At 55.3% G+C, this 19,191-nt stretch overlaps 1 protein-coding gene across 20 annotated transcripts in view; it reads right to left on the bottom strand.

Annotated features, from left to right (window-relative positions):
• Positions 1 to 19,191, bottom strand: part of ARAP1 (ArfGAP with RhoGAP domain, ankyrin repeat and PH domain 1) — a 219,474-nt gene that overhangs the window by 21,165 nt on the left and 179,118 nt on the right. For all 20 annotated transcript variants that reach the window (XR_006285439.1, XR_006285436.1, XR_006285437.1 and 17 more), the window contains 12 exons: positions 18,389 to 18,523; positions 17,603 to 17,738; positions 13,927 to 14,029; positions 12,534 to 12,729; positions 11,726 to 11,765; positions 10,959 to 11,122; positions 9,940 to 10,152; positions 7,806 to 7,911; positions 5,679 to 5,826; positions 4,704 to 4,790; positions 3,712 to 3,780; positions 2,976 to 3,093 (listed from right to left, as the gene is read on the bottom strand). Coding sequence is in view for 7 of the 20 variants with exons in the window: in XM_043527174.1 (XP_043383109.1) it covers positions 2,976 to 3,093; positions 3,712 to 3,780; positions 4,704 to 4,790; positions 5,679 to 5,826; positions 7,806 to 7,911; positions 9,940 to 10,152; positions 10,959 to 11,122; positions 11,726 to 11,765; positions 12,534 to 12,729; positions 13,927 to 14,029; positions 17,603 to 17,738; positions 18,389 to 18,523 (1,515 nt within the window). In the remaining 13 variants the exon portion in view is untranslated. The remainder of the gene's footprint in view (positions 1 to 2,975; positions 3,094 to 3,711; positions 3,781 to 4,703; positions 4,791 to 5,678; positions 5,827 to 7,805; positions 7,912 to 9,939; positions 10,153 to 10,958; positions 11,123 to 11,725; positions 11,766 to 12,533; positions 12,730 to 13,926; positions 14,030 to 17,602; positions 17,739 to 18,388; positions 18,524 to 19,191) is intronic.

The raw sequence follows: 19,191 nt of genomic DNA, 5'->3' as shown, positions 1-19,191 counted from the left end.
GCAACACTATCCAGCTGCTTAGGAGAGGAAGTGAACGATATCACCAAGGCCTCACGCATCTTCTCTGGCAAAGAGCGCCCGGGGGCTTTTAATGACCGCAGAGCTCAGTCCCTCAGCTTTCTGGCTCATCATCAGCATAGCACCCCCTAGCACAACGCTGGGTAACTGCTTCAATACAGATTCAGAGGAAACGCATCCGCACCACGTCAGGCAGCGCTGAATTGTTTGTTACAGGTCTCCCATACACGCACTGCTTAGCTTGTGCGATCTGACAGAATCACGTATCAGCCAGTGAAAAAAATATAGCCAGCGGACCAGAAAATACTAAGGAGTAGGCCACACCATTATACTACTGATGGGAAATCAATAGTAAGCATAGTGCAGGGTGAATTAACTAGCCTGATCAATTAACAAACAGCTTTTTGAACAGGACAGTCAGCATTCACCTTCCTAATGAGTTCTCCTGTTCTGTTGTGGAGAGCCCAGCTTTCTGGCAGAGCTGCTTGGCACTGTGCTGCCACTTGGAGAGGGGACGGGGAAGGCAGATGAGGAGAAAAGAGGTACTTGCAGACCATAGCCAGTGCAGCTTCTGGATGCTGTTGCCATCAGAGGGGAACAGGGTTAATGATACTCCCGTTTTTGTCAGGAGCTTGGAGATCAACGGATGAAAGGCCACGGATCAGAGCTGGGCATCATCAAAGGTCTGTCTTTGCCGCAGGGCTCACTCGGGATGGGCAGCTGGGTCAGCCGTGCCCGGGAGTGAGAAGCCCCCCTGCAAAGCCTCACCCATGTTATTCTGTCTTCCCTGGTGTTCCTCCAGGGGGACTGATCCCAGCTTCTTCGTGCCGCAGACGCTGAGCCACACGATGGTTCTCTCCCAGGGAATTGTGGGAGGACTTGTCTGTCCTGGGCACTTAGGGGGAATTGTGGGAAGGCGTTGGAGGACTATCAGCACTGCAGTGATTTAGTCTGTGTCCTCTGTAAAGTGGGTAGGTTACCAGCCCAAGTGAAAGACTCAGCTGGGTTTTAACCTATACCCCAAGGTGCACCCACTAGCCTGGGCTGAAAGCACCACTAAGCTCAGGTGAGACGGCTGTGTGTGTAGACAGGAGGGGGTCAGGGTCAAACCCCGAGTTAGAGCCCGACTTGGCTCTAGTGAAGACGTGCCCAAAGAAGGCTAGATGATCATAATGATCCCTTCTGGCCTTCAAATCTGTACAAGCTAGTTCCCCATCATGGCCCCGATCCTGCCCCTGCTGAACTCACTGATTGTGTTGCCAGTGACTTCAGTGGAAGCAAGACTGAGCCTTTAAAGGAGAAAAAACAGCATATGTCAGCACCGGCCACAGTGTGAGGTGAGCTCTCCCCATGCCCCGTGGGGAGGCAAAGAGGAGGTGTTACTGCAGACGGATCGGACTTTAATGACACATGGCCCAGTCAAATGGGTGCAGGTGGTTTCCCCTTCCTGAAGGCAGCTCAGCCGTCTGGAGGTTGGGAAACGCTGCTGTTGATCGTTTGCCGGCTGCTGGCAATGAGCTCGTGTAAGGCCTTTACTGCCACTGGGATTTTCACAGCATGGCCGGGCAAAATCCAGAGCAGTCCTGAGTAGCTGCAGAGCACCCACCCATTCCACTGACTTCCCAGGTGCTCAGCTCTTTGCAGGATTCAGCCGACTACTTAGTATTAACGTGGGGCTTTTCATCCACGGATCTCAAAGCACTTTCCAAAGGTGAGTCGCTATAACCCTCCCTGTTCAAAGGAAACCGAGGACATAGCGAGGGAAAGGCTTCAAAGTGGCTATTGATTTTGGGTGCCACAAAGCTGGGGAGTCCAGCTGGACACCTAGGGCCAGACAGTCAAAGGTATTGAGGGGCTTCAAAATGCCGAGAGGCACCTTTAAAGATCTGGCCCCCAGCACCTGGTTTTCAGAAAGGCTGAGTCCATATGGGCGCTCAGCACCTCTGCAAATTCAAGCCCCAAATGTGAGGATGGGCACCTAGAAACCGACCCATCTAAACTCAGTGGCTGCTCTGGAAATCACTGAAATGGAGGGCGGGAAGAGACCTCAAGGTCATTTAGTCCAGCCGCCTGCACTGAGGCAGGACCAAGTCAACCTAAACTGGCCCTGACAGGCGTTTGTCCAGCCTGTTCTTAAAACCCACCGGTGACAGGGATTCCACAACCTCCCTACTGTAGAGCTTAACGCCCCTGAGAGTGAGAAAGGTTTTCCTACTATCTGACCTAAATCTCCCTGGCTGTGGCTCAAGCCCATTGCTTCTGTATTACCTTCAGAGGGCACGGAGAACAACTGATCCCTGTCCTCTTTAGAACGGCCCTTCATGTATTTGAAGACTTGTCAGGTCCCCCCTCGGTCTTCTTTTCTCAAGGCTAAACATGCCCATGTTTTTAACCTTTCCTCACAGCTCAGGTTTTCTCAACCTTTGATCATTTTTGTTGCTCTCCGCTGGGCTCTTTCCGATTTGTCCATATCCATCCTAAAGTGCAGCCCCCAGAACTGGACACAGTTCTCCAGCTGAGGCCTCTCCAGTGCCGAGTCGAGCAGGACTTTGACCTCCCATGTCTTACGTACAACACTCCTGTTAATACACCCTGGAATGACATTACCTTTTTCACCACTGCATCACATGGTTGACTCACGTTCAATTTGTGATCTACTCTGATCCCCAGGTCCTTCTCAGCAGTACGACCGCCTGGCCAAGTTATTCCCCGCGTTGGAGTGATGCATTTGATTTTTCCTTCCTAAACTAAGTGCTTTGCGCTTGCCTTTATGTTCGATCTAAGTGACTTGCGAGGTCACAAGGTCAGAGCCAAGACTCTCCCGACGCCCTGCTCTAGTCTGCTCGCCGGGGCCGTGACAGGTTGTCCATCCAGCTCTCGGACTCACTGCCCCACCCGCTCTACACCTGGCAGGTTACCGTTCTGGGAGTAAGCCTCTCTCCCGCCCAGACACCGACCTGCTTCCTCCCTCTCGTTCACTTCGAAGCAGCTCCAGTACTCCTTCTCCTTCATGACAATTTTCCTCCGGTCCAAGATCTCGAAGGTCAGCTCTTCCGCCGTCATGGTGGCTGGGATCTGAGGCGAGGAAGAAAGAAGCCTCTCTCATGTCTGCGTCATGGCAGGTGATGTCTCCAGATCCCCCCGCCCCTCAGTGCAGGCCCGAGCATCCAGTGGGATACCAGCCCTTCTGACCAGGAGCCACGGACCTTTGCGTTCATTCTCTGGGTACCGGGCAGCCCTCAGAAGTGGTTTGCCAGGGCTGCACCTTCTGTCAGGGCAGTCAGAGGAAGGCTCTAGCTCTGCTGTTGAAGAGACCAGATTGGAAATCCTATCTGCACTTCCCCACACTGGCATGTGCCCAGCTTCCCTAGCAGGCTCCTCCGGCTTAGACTCCCCTCATCCCCCGTGCCAAGAGTCACATGCGCCCGGGGGTAGAGGTGGAAGCCCCCCGCACCCACCTGCCAGGGCAAGCCCAGCGCTGGGGCTCAGAGGGCAGTCAGGATGCAATCGGCTGCCCCATCTTGTGCTGGCTGTCTGGAGCAACGGCGCCACCCTGACTGTCCCCCAAGCGGCACTGTGAAGCCCCAGCCCTTTGGATCAGAGTGAGCATCGTGTGCCACCACCCAGCTTCCCCTTCCTCGGGGTGCACAGCCAGGGCCTCTTCCCTTCCCACTGCCCCAGCCCTTGCCTCACCTTGATGTGCTGCTCTGCTTCCGTCTTCTTCTCCTCCAGATACACCGTGCAGATGAAGTCCCCGGCTTGCTGGAAGGAAACAAGAAAGGGGCTTTTACCAGCAGGTTCCCATTTACTGAGGGGCACTGACACTGGTGAGTGTGAATCCCCTCCCGGCCTGGCCTGCCACACCCCAGAGTTAATCTGGGTGCAGAGATCCCCCTCAATGCCCTATGTTATTCACTGAATAACCCGCCAGCACAGGGTGGCTGGCCCTTTAAGGGGAGAAGGGTCCCAAGCCCTCCCTGTGACACACTTAACTCCACAGGTGGGCAAAAGGAAGGTCATGTGATCGGCGGGTCATGTGATTTAATCAGGCCACTGCTCAGCAGGCAGCTGACCCCGTTTCCCACCAAGCAATTCAGCACAGCAATGAGTTTCGCCGTGGTCCCACCAGAATAGACGGCGCCTGCCTGAGCGCCCCCCGCTGGTCAGCAGCAGTAGCGACCGGCGCCGTGAGAAGCCACCAGCAGGAAAAAGGAGCGTTTCCAGCTGGCTTCGTGGCGGCACAGCGGTGGTCTAACCGGGGACGCTGAGGACAGACCCAGGGGCTGCTGAATGGGAGGGGGAAATAACTGAAAACGTTTCTTCCAAAGGGCAACAGGGAGTGGAGTGAGCTAGCTGGGACCTAACAAGCTGCCCCCTTCTACCGCCTGGGATTCTGGGGGCGATAGAAAAAGGGGATTTGCTCTTGGGAATGTGAACGGGCAGCCGCAGCGCACACAGCGCCGTGAAACCGGCTGTGTCCGAACGGGAAGCAGCCTCTACAGTCAGACCGCTAAAGCGGAGAGCGACCCTCCCGGGTTAGCTGCTGGAGGAGACTAACTGTGTCTGCCTGGCCCCTTCGGGGTTCCTGAGATCTTAGTTTCCCAGTGGATCTCCGCAGAGACCCGAGCAAGTGTGTGCAGGTGAGACCTGCCCCTCCTCCACCAGCGGGCGGACGGACCGGCTACCTGGGTTCCACTAGACGAGCCGGCTATCCGCATCTTGATGATGGCCGTGATCTCGTCCTGCTGTTTCCTCATCTCTTGTTTGTCCACCTGCCGAGGGGAGAGAAGGCCAGAGCCATCGAACCCTCCACAGCCCGGCAGCAGAAATGCCAGATGGACAACTTCATGCGGGGCCCAGCTCTGGGGGGGACACGGGCCTCCCCCATCAGTCCCTGGCCCCCTGCCCGTCACTGAGCTGTGCTGGTCTGGAGTCACCCACCTGCCCAGCTCCACCGGCCAAGGAAAGGCACTCAAGCGCCTCCGCCGAATGGTGTTGAACTCTTAATAGGCCTTCCCGTGCTTCTCCCCACCCGTTCCGATGTGGAGTGGCTAGCCCATGCCGTCACGGCTTCCCTGCTATTGTTACTCATGCCAGCTCAGGTACGTCTGTACGTGCTGCGTTCACACCTCCTGACTGCAGTGCAGCCGGACCCACTGTGTCGTCAGTGTCTCTCCTTGATCTGTGAGACGTGATCCCTCCCTCCACTTGCCTCCAAGCAAACTGGACTTCTCCAGCATGGCTCAGACACAGCCATCCTCCCCTCAGGGATCCCCCAAATCCAGCCAGTCCTGTCCAAAGTCACCCTTCTCCCAATGGCCGGGCTTTATCTGCAGAGGGTGCTTTATAGGATCTGGTGGCTAGTGCATTGCTGAGAATTGTATGCCCAGAGCCAGGTGCTGAGCGGCGGGTGGAAAGAGAGGCTGGAGAGCAGAAAGATGACAAAGGAAAAATCATCCTCGTGGAGGAAGCCCCCAGGGTAAAACAATGGGTGCGAAGGTGCCATAATAACAGGAATCATGCCGCGCTCTTAACGTCCATGGATCTCAAAGCACTTCACAAAGGAGGTTAGTATCATCTGTAAGATGGGGAAACTGAGGCACAGGGAGGGGAAGTAGCTTGCCCAAGGTAGTAGAGCAGGCCTTCTGAATGCTACGTACGCTAAATATGACCACATAGTGACTGATGAGATCCTCAACCACACGCCCCGCCTTGTAGTCCTTCCCGTCCGTCTGGAAGAGCGTCGGCCCGAAGACAATAGCCAGGTTGTGTGTGTTCATCTGATTCATGTCGGAGAAGTACTGGACCCTGCGGAAAGCCAGCACATTAAGGACAGCTCCTCCCAGAGCTCCAGCTGCCTCCCTCTGCCTGGCGCAGAGCGAAAGAGGAGTAATGCTCCCATCTCCTTGTACCTTGTCCCCGCCCTGCCCCAATAGTCCTCTCAGATCTCACCATGACAGTCGGGGTTTCCATTTCTGGGGGCACTCTCCATGGGTTGCTGTGTGTAGTGCTCTAGGCCCAGATCCTACTAGGCACTGATCTCAGTGGGAGCTAGGCACCTAAATACCTTACAAGGTCTGGGCCCAGGCTCGGCTCTCTAGTGGTGGGGACCCTCTCGGCCACACCCTCTTCCACCTCTGACCTGGGGCAAACCCCCAGCTGTTGGGTGAACGGCTCAGGGACGCTGTCAGGTCAAAGGAGCCAGCTGCTGCTCACAAGAGATGGGGTTTGGAGCGGGTAGAAAGAAGTTCCTCGCTCTCCAGCTTGTCTAAGGGAAGGAGCTGTCCTGCCTGACAGATCCAGACAGACGTAGCCAATGGTTTTAGTTTATTATCCATGTATTGTGTGATGTTATGATTAATCAACATCTTAGATCATATATATTCATTGTATGTTAATTAGAGTTCATTTGTAGGATTATAGAAGTATAAGAATGATCAGTATTTAGAGGAACCATGTACTAGACATTAGTCAGACAAGCCGAAATGCAAAAACATGTCGGCTGAGGCCTGCAAGAGACAAGAAATGCTGACGTGAGTCATCACGGAGAAATAACCCGAAAGAGGATGGGAAAAGAGGTACCCGCTGGTAATATTGTGAAAGTTTATCCGGAAGATTAAATTTAAATGATAAAATGCTGTAACAGCAAATATGGTCTCCAACATGTGTCTTAACCACACAATAAAGGCAGTACGTCGATGTTAATGAGAACCCGCCCAGCCTATAGGGGTCCCTTGTGTTTCTAGGGGACACAGACCAGTAAGAAAGAGAGGGTTGGCACTTCCAGGTACATGCGCTGAGTGTAGCTATAGACGGAGTCACAGTATAAAAGAGGGTGCCCAGAGCAGGGAAATTGAGCTTCCCATGGAAAACCTCCAGCAGGAACCATGCCCGCCTTGATGATCAGTCCATGAGAGGGCCAACAGACTCTAACCCCATCGAGGAGGATGTGAGCATGTCTGGAGTTTGTTAGTCTCTAAGGTGCCGCAAGTCCTCCTTTTCTTTTTGTCTGTAGTTACTTATTTTTAGTAAGTGTAAACACCGTGACATTTATAACTTTGTTGGTAACTTTAATAAAAATGCTAAAAGATCAACGTTCTTGTGATGGTCTGTGTCACTTGCCTACGGTTTCATGGGTTCCTATGGGCTCTAGATCGAAAACAGAGATAACGCTGCTGAATGTGAGACTGTAGCTGCCGGAGCAGAACCCACTGTAGTATAATTACCATTAAATAAAACAAAAGGCTACATAGACATGGCCGGTGGGACCCATTAGCCATAAAAGGTGCCTGGCTCTTTGAAGAGGAGGCAGAAGAACCTGTCCCAGGAACTCTGGGAAAGACAAACACTGCTCTGCTGATCCTGAGTCTGGCCTTCACCTAACAACACGGCGCACTTCTGGAGCCTCCTTTATATGAGGGTCTCACAACCCCCCTGTGCGGAAGTTCACTACTAAAATGCTTGGGGTCACACAGGATGTTGGTGGCAGAGCAGGGGATTAAGCCCAGGTCTCCTGAATCCCTGGCTTTAGCCCCTTCCCCTCCACAGCCTGTTAGAGAGAGAACGGCCCTTATCTCGCGGCATCACAAACCAGCAGGTAAACCCAGCGCCTCTTTCCTTAGCAGGGAGCCCTGGTGAGTGACTCTCCGGCTGGGGGGACCCAGGCCTTGCATGCTCAGCTGGCAGGACGGGGCATACAGCTCTGGCACCCGCTGGAGAGCACTGGCCTTGGCCAGGCCCAGAGTGGAGCTGTGCACCTGGGCTTGGCCGTGCCGTGCCCCACTTACCGGTACAGGTGGTTGATCAGCGCTTTGACTGTGGCTCTGTTCACCACGGGGAGGATGCTCAGGAGCTGGCGGTACTGGCTGATCTTCTCCTCCTCGTCTTCAATCGCTGGCAGGGAAGGAAGCAGAGCACTGGGTGAGCAGACCGCTCGGCGGCAGAGCGGGTGGGCTTGGGGGAGGAGGCTACAAGCCAAATGCTGTCAGATTGGCCGCTAGGCTTCCCTGCTGGGGATTGTCCATGGTACAAACGGAGCTGGACTCTCACCGGACCCTCCTCTGCTTGCCCGACCCCCGTCCATCCATTTCCCAGACCGCCCCTCACCTGCCCCATCCCCTGCAGGGAGGAGGTGGTGCGGCACAGACAGGATTGCTGCCTGCGGGGGTGGACTTGGGCAGAGGGGGTGGCCCCACTTGGGAAGAAGCACCGGGCTCCCAGGGGACGACCAGGGGCCACGTGGTGGAGACACTGGGGGGAGACTCTCTGGGAGCCACCCAGCCTTCCTGGGTCCTGGATGGATTCAGGTCTCGTGATTTTCTTCTAGCCTCTGGCCAGCTTCACTGTGCAAACCTGACGGCCCTGCCTCCGCCAATGACCTGTCCATGGGCGTGGGTGGAGGACGGCCCAGGCAGGCAGGGGCGTGGGAAGGGAACGACATGGCTGAGCTCCCCGCTCAGATCTCAGCCGGTTGGCGGCCAGATTCACCCATCCCAGGTGCTGGTGCTGCTTGGCAGTTCCAGGTGTAAAGGGTGAACGGCCCGGCGTCCTTTCTGCTGTGCTGGACAAGCCAAAGCATCACCTCATCCCTCTGACCTGCCGCGGACCCATCAAGAGGAGAAACACGCCCCAGCCCAGCGAGGCTGGGGATCTGGGACCCGCCTGCGTCTCGGGCCAGCCCTGTTCCCCCACCTCCCCTCCGCCCTGCCCCACAGGCAGACTTGGATCTTCCCACGGCGGAGGGACCCGGTTCCTGTGCCCATTCCCCACTCAGTCAGGGCAGGCTCCAGATCTCACTTCCTGTGGTTCAGGGCCCTGTCTGCGCCTGGCCACTTCTAACTCCCGCATCCAGAGGCCTCAACCCGCCCATAGTTCTCCGAACAAAACGTCTGCAGCCCAGATGCTGTTTCCCAGCCTGACGGTGCGGCGGAGGAGCCAGCAGGTGGCGCTAGCCCGCCACGGCTCAGCTGTGGGTCTAACCCAGCTGCTCAGCCCGAGCCAGGAAAGAAGCGTTGTTCCCAGGCACTCTCAGACTAGAGCCCAGGGAGCAGGCTGTGGCATCCTGCCATGCAGTGCTGGAGCGAGACAGGCAGAGGGGCTGGCTGGGACGTCCGCTACCGACCTGAGATCACTAAGCTCCAGGGACGGGGCTAATTCACCCGTAGCAGAAATGCCTAATCCTGCAATAATCAGTCCTTATATGAATCCCGTAGGGAGCTGGCTGGTGTGTACACGTCACACTGCCCTCTACTGGATGACATCGGAACTGCTGGACTGCGCATCGCAGGCCCGTACGGCTTACAGCTCACGGAGATTAGCTGAGCCCTCGGAGCAGGAGTCTGGGAGTTCTGTCCCCGTGACACTCTAAGAGGACGTGGTGGGCAGCCCAGTGATGGCGCCGGAGTCCCAGAGGAGTGAGAGTTTGGGACAGGGATTTGTCCTTCTCTGGCACCTTCCCGCCGTGGTGCTCAAAGCGTTTTACAAACAGCAGTTAAGTTTCACACACTCCAGTGTGGGAGAAGTAAATAGTATAACTCCCATTTCACAGATGGGGAAACTGAGGCACCAGGAGGGGCAGTCACTTGGCCAAGGTCACCCAGCAGGCATGTGGCAGCGCTGGGACTGGAACCAGCAGCTCTGACTTCCAATCTCTTGATCTAACCCCACCCCAGATTAGTCTCCCCTCTCGGGACACATGTTCCTCTCTAAAGCAGGGCCTATTAACGACCTGGACTCCCCATTATCCTCCCATGGCAGGGCAGCCAGCTACCAATGCTCTCCCTGCCGCGCTGCCCCCTTGTGTCAGACTCATAGATTTATGGACTGTGAGGCCAGAAGGGACCCCTGGGTCACCCAGCCTCAGCTCCCGTCGTTACATCTGCATTCAAGGCTCTGCCAGGAGAGGACAGCAGCACCCCCTACCTGCTGCCTTCAGCCAGTCCTGGCAGAACTCTTTGGTGAAGAGCCCATCCCCGAGGTCTCGGAAGAACCTCTTCAGCGTGTTGGAGACGTCGTCCACCTGGTGCTCCCCTTCCTTGAGCCGGACCCTGCGCGCGTCCTTCCGGAGCATCTCCAGCAGGCTGGTGGTCTTGGAGTTCTGGCCGCTCTTCCTGTAGATCCCCTCCGAGGTCAGCCCTGGAGCAGGAGAGGTCACTCGAGCTCAGCGATGCAAAGAGCCTCATGTGAAGAACAACGAGCTCTGGTGCAGCATGTCCCACAGGGAGTCACAGCCCACCCACCCTCCCACTGGCCTGACACAAGAAGCCAAGCGGAGCTCTGCAAGGCCTGCAAGCTCACTGAAGCCACCACTCCAACCTTGACCAGCCACAGAAGTAGCCTTCCTACCCCCTCACCAGGCCGGGTGAAGGTAGCATGCTAATGCAATGGATGAATCCGACAGTAGGTCAAGGAGAGAAGACAGGTGGTAATATACCCGCCTGCACTTCCCTTGTCCTCCTGGGGCTGGGTGTGCAATAGTTTGCACCACTGAATTGTCACTACGGTTCCATTATAGACTCAGACTCATAGACATTAAGGCCACAAGGGACCATGATGATCATCTAGTCTGACCTCCTGCACATCGCAGGCCACAGAACCTCACGCACCCACTCCTGGAATAGACCCCGAACCTCTGGGTGAGTCACTGACAACCTCAAATGATGGTTTAAAGACTCTGAGTTACAGAGAATCCACCATTTACACTAGTTTAACCCTGCAAGTGACCCATGCCCCACACTGCAGAGGAAGGCAAAAACCCCCAGCCTTCACCAGCATGGAAGGGCTGGGTTAGGGAGGTGATGGGTAACGGTGCTGGCCAATAGCCAATCCAGCACCAAACCATCTCTTGGACTAGGGGTCTGCCTCTGGAAGCAGGGGTGCAAGCGAGGGGGAGAGGGCCTGCTGCATGCCCACAGACAGGGAACTCCTGGGTGTGGACATACCGCACTGCGTGATGTAATCGATGCATCTGTCTACGATGACGGGGATGTCCAACTCCGTGAGCTGCTGCTCGGACAACGTGTCACCGGAGCTCCCCGCAGCCTTCTGGATGGCAGCCACCCAGCCCAAGAAATCCAGCTTCCTCTCCCCTTGGATGTACAGCGTCCTGGGGAGACAAACACGGCCCCACGGCCCCTTAGCTGGGAAACAACAACCGGGAGTAAGCTTTGCTGGAGAGTCCATCAGCTGATGCGTCTAGGCTGCCCTCTAAAGTGAATTCCACGCGGGTGGAAGGTACTGGGTGAGCAGCCCTGGGCAGCCACGTCTTCACGCTACCCACCCCCACAGCCCTGCCCACCACGACGCGTCGCAGCCTGGACCTGCCCATCTCCCTGGAGAGACAGCAACCTCTGCGCCCTCCGCTGGCAGCGTGAAGCAGGGCAGGGCCTCGGTGTCAGACGTGGCCATGCCGAGGTGAACACCTGCCCCCGCAGAAGCCGACGGAGGCCAACCAGATGTTTCACACGAGTCACGGGGCATATAGCGGGGGGAAGTTGCTTCCTGCTAAGATGGTCTGATTTGCCCAGGGGACCTAGGGAAGTCCCCATTTCATCACCCATCCATCTCCAGTCCCGCTGGCTATTTTTAGTCCCTTTCGGCTTTCTATTCAAACCCCGCCACTTTTAAGATCCTGCAGGATCTAACGATCCCGACGGATCTCTCACTGGGTTCTGCCCTGCACTACACGAAGTGGAAACAGGCTTTTTACCTTCTTCTCTCCACCAGAACCAGACTGTCCCCTTGGATGGCTGTGAAAAGAAAAGCAGAGATGCGGTGAGATCACACCAGTGCAGGAAGCTCACCTTCCCCGTCCTCCGGCTGGATGGCAGTAGAAGCTCGGTTCTGTCGGTGAAAGACCTGCCATCCAAAGCGCCAGCTGTCAACAGAGGCCCAGCAGCGGTGCTGCGGGTAGCTAGGGCCCTGAGAGAGGTGCCACTGACAGACTTCTCTCCAGGTGGTACGTTGGACAGCGGTGCGGCAGGTGGCACTAGCCTCCCTGAGTTGGCACTGAACCAAGCCCCAGATTTGGGTTGGGGAACATTGTGCCATGGTATGCAGCTGAAAGATTTCGGGGCACCTTTTGCAGAAGGGGTATTAACCCCTCCATCCTGGGCAACTGCCTTCCTGCCTTTAGATCTAGCAGAGGAGTGCTCTCCCTCACTGCTCCGCTTAGGAATGTAATTGTGGAGCCTTACTAGCGGAGATCAGTTGGCATGTTCCTCCCCAGAGCTGGCTGCATTTCAGCACTGAGGGAGTGATCCTGGCCCATAACGTGCTCCGAGATCCTCCAGGATCAGAGGTGCTGTCTAGCTGGATTGTTCTGTACAAACACCAGTGGCCTGTCGGACTCACGGTACTGGGTTTTAAGGTGGTGAGGGGAAAGGACGGGGCAAGCCGTGGGGTGGGTGGGGATGACACCTGTCAGGCCCAGGGACCAGACCGCTCTCTATGGAGAAGCAAGGCAAGGGGCCCGGGAGGAGGGACAGCATGGAAACAGGAAGGGGTGCGGTGCATACAGAGCTCCTGCAGCTTCTTCAGGTGCAGCGCCTCCTCCTTGTCACTGTCCTCGAAGATGGCGTAGAGGGTGGACTGGGTGAGGGCGAACCAGCCCTCCTTGGCCCGCTCCAGGTTCAGGCCGCCCTTGTACTGCAGCCGCCCGATCCGCTCGAAGTCGTGGCTCAGCAGCTCATCCGCTCGGGGGTGGACGAAGGACTGAGTCGTGGCCAGCAGCAAGGGAGGGAGAAGAGAGGAGAGAAGCCGTGAGCCCTTGTGCGTCAACCCAGCTACCCAGCCATGAACAGCACGAGGAGCCGGATGCAGACACACCGGGGAGCTGCAGCTCTTCGGGGGGGTGCACAAACAGTGTGAGGTGAAAGCTGGCGTTAGCCGCCTTTGTGCCACCTGGGTCCTGAGCCGGCTGAGAGCTGGAGCAGCACCTGGCATAAATTAGAGCAACCTCAGGGGCTGCTGTAACTGAGAGCATCTTCCCCAGGACGGCCTGGGGGCTGTGGCCCCAGAATCTCTGGAGCGGCGTGTGCTCTGGAGAGGCCTCCCCGGCACACCCCTAAACTGCGGCCCTCCGTGCTGGGGAATTCTCCTCGCTGGGCCCCTCGGCTCCCCATGTCCCAGTGAGAGGGCGCGAATCTCTCCTGTAGTGGGGTGGGGGGTTACACTGACTGGGACTCACTGGCTGCCCTTGCTCACAGCCCCTGAATCTGGTTCCCCAGGCCTCCAGGGGACTAAGCTCTCGATGTGCTTCCAAATTTGGCCCTAGTCAACCAGCCCCACACAGGGCCCTCGAATGATATGAAGGGACAGGACCATGCAGCGAGGACAACGTCCCAGTCCTGAGACTCGCTCCCCATGCCCAACTACCTGCTGGAGCGCCGTGTGCAGGGCCTCCACTTGGGAACTGCCCTGGAGACAGAGGTGAAAGTAAGCTGGTCCAGTCCAGTGTACCGGCAAAAGCCAGTACACAGCCGACCGTACCAGCAGGGGGCAGCTTCCCCAGCAGCAGCCGGAGCCCCGGGCCCTTTAAATTGCCACCAAAGCCCCGCAGCTCTGGCCACTGCCGCAGCTACCTCTACCATGGGGCTCCAGCAGCGACTGAAAGGGCCCGGGGCTCCCAGCCACGGCTACCGAAGCTGGAGCTCTGGGCCCTTTAATTCACCGCTGGAGCCCCGGCGTAGAGGTAGCAATTTAAAGGGCCTGGGGATTTAAAGGCCCCGCCCCTTCCGCCTGAGGCTCCACCCCTTCTGTCCGAAGGACCCCGCCCCGGCCCTGCGTACAGGTAAGTCCCTTATGTCACTTTCACCCCTGCCTGGAGACCATGCTCCATTCAAATCCAGGCCGGGACTCAACCCCTAGCAAATTCCCTCCACCACCTCTCAGCACCGGGGTGCCCCTTACCTTGGCTATGGACTTGACCCACTTCCGAATGGCCTCCAGCTTATCCAGCCCAAAGAGGTACAGTCTCTCTGATTCGATGTAGACCTCAAATGTGCTCTCAAACCTGCGTGAGGGAGAAAGCGAGAATAGAGGAAGGAAGGAGACACTTACACTGAGGATTTCATTTAACCTCGAGCCCTTTCTGGTCCCGTCTCCACCTTTACTCCAAACCAGCCCCCACTGCTCTGCAGTCCCCAGTTTCCTTCGTCACAACAAGGGCTTCACTGCAAAAGCAGCTCTGAGAGTCCCAGGCAGCCGCTGGGAAGCTACAGGAGGAGGAGGCTGGTATAGAAACATCCAAACCACAGGACTGGGTAGCAATGGGGGAGTTTAACCATCCAGCCCTCAGTTGGGAAAGTAATACGGCAACACACAAAATCTCCTGTAAGTTCTTGGAATGTGTCCGGGACAACATTTTGTTCCAGACAGCAGAGGAAGTAACGGGGGGGGGGGGGGAATAGTCTTGACTCTGACCAACAGGGATGGGGATTATAGATTTCATGATTCTCAGGAAAGGAAGGAGTGAGAGCAATAAGGACAATGGATTTCAAACAAGGGAGACTTTAATAAATTTAGAGAACTGGTGAGGTCCCCTGGGAAGAAAATCTAAGGGGAAAAGGAGTCCAGGAGAGCTGGCAGTTCCTCAAGGAAACAAAATTAAAGGTACAATGGCCAACTATTCCGACGCAAAGGAAAGACAGGAAGAATAGTGAGAGGCCAACACGGCTCCATCGGGGGCTCTTTAAGGACCTGAAAATCAAAAAGGAATCCTACAAAAAGTGGAAACCTGGTCACATTGCGAAGGAGGAGGACAAAAGAACAGCACAAGTGTGCAGGGACAAAATCAGAAAAGCTACGGCACTAAAGGAGTTAGACCTGGCAAGGACATAAACAGCAATACGAAGAGGTTCTTTAAATACATTAGGAGGAAGAGGAAGAAAAGTGCAGGTCCTCTGCTTAGTGGGGAAGAAGAGCTAATAACTAATGACAAAAAGATGGCGGTTTAATGCATATTTTGGTTCAGCTTTCACTAATAAGGTTAATGGTGACCAGATACTCAACACAATCAATACTGACAACCGGGGGGAAGGAACACAAGTCAAAATAGGGAAAGAACAGGCTAAAGAATATTTAGAGACGTTAGATGTAATCAAGTCAGGAGCGCCTGATGAAATTCATGCTGGGGTAGGTAAGGAACTAGCTAAAGCAATCTCGGAATCATTAGCAATTATCTTTGAGGACTCCTGGAGGATGGGAGTCGTCCCAGAAGACTGGGGAGGGGTAAACATAACACCTATCTTTAAAAAGGAGAACAAGGAAGACCCAGGGAATTACAAACCACTCAGCCTAACTTCAATATCTGGAAAGACACTGGAACAAATTATTAAACAATCCATGTGTAAGCACCTGGAGGCTAATGGGATTCTAAGGAATAGACCGCAAGGCTTTGTCAAGAACAAATCATCCCAAACCAATTTAATTTCCTTCTTTGATCGGATACTGACCTAGTGGATAAGGAGGAAGCAGTAAATAAGATACACCTTGATCTTATGACAGGTTTCAGAGTAGCAGCCGTGTTAGTCTGTATCCGCAAAAAGAACTAACAAATTTATTAGAGCATAAGCATCCGATGAAGTGAGCTGTAGCTGCATCCGATGAAGTGGGTTCTAGCCCACGAAAGCTTATGCTCTAATAAATTTGTTAGTCTCTAAGGTACCGCAAGTCCTCCTTTTCTTTTTACCTTGATTTTAGTAAGGCTTTTGGCACAGATCCGCATGACATGTTCATAAACAAACGAGGGAAATGTGATCCAGATGAAATTACTATAAGGTGGGTGCACAACTGGTTGAAAGACCGTCGTCAAAGAATCGCTATCAATGTTTGGCTATCAAGCTGGGAGGGTGTCTCCAGTGGGGTCCCGCAGGGGTCAGCCCTGGGTCCAGTGCAATTTAATGTGTTTATTAATGACGTGGATAATGGAGTGGAGGGGAAGCTTGTAAAATTTGCATATGATACCAAGCTGGGAGGGGTTGCCAGCACTTGGGAGGACAGGCTTAAAAATTCCAAAGGATCTTGACGAATAGGAGAATTGGCCTGAAATCAACAAGATGAAATTCAATCCAAACAAGTACAAAGTACTTCACTGAAGAAGGAAAAATCAAATGCCTTACCACAAAGTGGAGAATAAGTGGCTCGGCGGTCCCACGGCTGAAAAGGACTTGGGGGTTAGAGTGGGTCACACACTGAACAGGAGTCGTCAATGTGATTTCAGCCACAAAAAAGGCTAATATGGTTCTGGGGTGTATCAACAGACGTGTGTACAAGACATAGGAGGTAACTGTCCCTCTCTACCAGCTGGAGAACTGTGTCCAGTTCTGGGTGCCAGGCTTTAGGAAGGATGGGGGCAAACTGGAAAGAGTCCAGAGGAGAGCAACAGAAATGATCAAAGGTTACAAAACCTGACCTGTGAGGAAACGTTGAAAAAACGTGGGCAAGTTTAGTCTTGAGAAAAGAAGACCAAGGGGGGACCTGAGAAGTCTTCAGCTACGTTAAGGGCTGTTCTAAAGAAGGAGATGAAGAATTGTTCTCCAGATCCACTGAAGGTAGGGTAAGAAGCAATGGGCTTAATCTGCAGTATGAGAGGTTTAGGATACATACTAGGAAAAACTTGCTAACTCTCAGGGCAGTGAAGCTCTGGAGCAGGCTTCCAAGAGAGGTTGTGGAATCCCCCTCACTGGAGGTTGGTAAGACCAGGCTGGACAAACCCCTGTCAGGGCTGGTCTAGGTTCACTTGGTCCTGCCTCAGCGCAGGGGGCTGCACGTGACGACCTCTCGAGGTCCCTTCCAGACGACACTTGGATGATTCTATAGAACTGCCTCACCGGCTCCAGGGCCGCTGTGAGTGACTCCATTCCACGGAGCGCTCACAAGGGGCCTCGCCGGGCTACGGGACCGAGCTCAAGAACCCCACTGACTTCAGGGATGCTGCTCCTGATTTACACCAGTGTGAGGAGAGAATCAGGCAGCTGCCTTGTAAGCCACGCCCAGGGATGGGCTTGCACACTGCCAGCTGACAGCCTGGAAGACACTCTCACTGCTACGGGTATGAACAGTTACCAGAAGGCTCTGCTTTCACCCTGGGAGGTAGCGTTGCTACTTTCACATCCAGGGACAGGTGGTTCGATTCCCTGGAGGGGACAAATTCCTCAGGGACTGGAAAGACCCTTCTGAGACCCAAGGCAAGGTAGATTTAATGCTGCTGCGAGGAATTCCTGTCGCGATGCAGCCAACTCACGCAGCAAATGATTCCCGCAAAGATAGGTAGGTCTGAGTCCCGTTCTACTAATGGGGAAACTCAGACAAAGGTTTAAGTAACCTGTCCGAAGCACGTCACCGGCAGAGCCACGATCAGACCCCGGGAGTTCCAAACTCACGCTCGCTCACTTGTTACGCACACAGGTCTAGAAATGGCTCTATGGTGCCTATGGGGCCTCCCAACGTCATTAGCAGTCACTGGCCTCGGTACCCGTTGCTGCTCCAGCTGTTGCCAGAGAGGGTTAACTATGTTCCCATTCCCTGTAGAGTGCCTCTGCGGGCCAGGGTCCCCTGGGGCCATGCGGGGTGGGCAGGCCCTTACCCGTGGGCGTCAGGCGGGTTGTTCACCAGGCACACGATCTCCTCCATCTTGATCTCGCCATTAGGCACGGCGTTGCGGTCGTTCTCGTAGTAGCTGAAGATGCTGTCGTTGAGGGTGCACCAGCGGCGGCTGAATTCTAGGGGGGAGAGGAGTTAAAGGGGGCGCGGCGTTTACTGTGGCTCATGGACCCCAGACAAAACCTGCTCAGTTTCCAAGCAAAAAAAATGGTTTGTCCAACGGCCAGGCTTGCAAATTCCCCCGGGGATCCGAAAGCCAGGCGGGGCTCTTCCCCTCCCACATCTCTGCACGGCCAGCAAAGGGTCTGTCAGCCAAACTCTGCCCTCTGGGCCATCCCTGGTCCCTGCACTGGGTTAGCACATTGGAGCTCACAAACAACTGTGTTAATGACGTGCAGGCAGGACTCCAGCTCCTGCTCCCACAGCTGGGCTGGCGCCGCAGGGTTAACAGGAGTCAAGAGAAGTCACAGCTTACGCTAGGCATCTACAGAGACACCTGACACCCTACATGGCCTGGGTCGCACCCAGTGCCAAAGACACCCTGGGTGTGTCTGTCTCTGTGTCTTGGGGTTTTCTACTCTCTGTACCACAGGGCTGGGTCTTTGTTCTGTAAGAGACACTTACCTTGACCCTAGACTTAAACGAGCCACAGAGCCAGCTGCTGCAGCCTGGCAGAACAGCAACGGGGCCTGTGCTGTGCCACGCCACACAATGCTGCCACAACCCTGCCCGCCTCCTCTCCCTGGCAGGTAACCACAGAAGCACCTACCTTCCCGGGATTTCCGTTCATGCACCAGCTTGGCCATGGAGGGCGTCTTGAAGAGGAAGCCGTTGTGAGTGACGGACGGCAGGATCACCGAGTAGTGCTTCTCCTCACTGCTCCCCGCTTCCACCCGCGGGATCTCTGCAGTCACAAACGGGGTTAAAGGCCCATTGGGTGCGTGCTGCACCCAGCGGACGAGGGATTTGAACTCTCGCTGTCTGGGAGCCAAGCGTCACTCTGGCATTGGCAGCCCAGGGCAAACAGCAACCCCAAGGCGGTCAGGGAAACCTATTGGCTTCCTATGGTAACAGCCGTTTGGCCACAGGCTAGACGCTGCTTTCTGCTGCTGGTCGCTTTTCTATAGTACCCCCTGGGCGGCCCCAGAGACCGAAACCCGCTCCACTCTTAGAGCAGGCCTGGTGCTAGCTGCCATGGTGCCGGCGCTGCCTGCAGGACTCGATCTGGCTCAGGATGAGAGAGGGGTTCGGCTTCCAGGGCTCAGTTAAGCCTTGACCTCTCCGCTGAGACCACAAACAGCTGTTACATGCACACTCGGAGCTGGCTGAAACCAACAGCGCAGGCTGCCCGACAGCCAGCAGATTGTCAGCTTTCAGACCCTACAGCCCTTGGAGGGCGAAGGGGGACGACGAGACGCTACGACAGAGCTCAGGCACCATACCCCACCCCCAGCCCTCTGAGCGAGACGTGTTAACCCCTCATCTGCCAACGAACAGACCTCAGTCACACCCAACAGCATCCTCTGCCTAGGCTGCCCCAAGCCCCCTCTTATGCCCCCATAAGCCAGCGCC

Source organism: Chelonia mydas, chromosome 1, assembly GCF_015237465.2.
Source record: "Chelonia mydas isolate rCheMyd1 chromosome 1, rCheMyd1.pri.v2, whole genome shotgun sequence".
NCBI lineage: Eukaryota > Metazoa > Chordata > Testudines > Cheloniidae > Chelonia > Chelonia mydas.
This window is presented reverse-complemented; position numbering and strand designations above follow the sequence as displayed.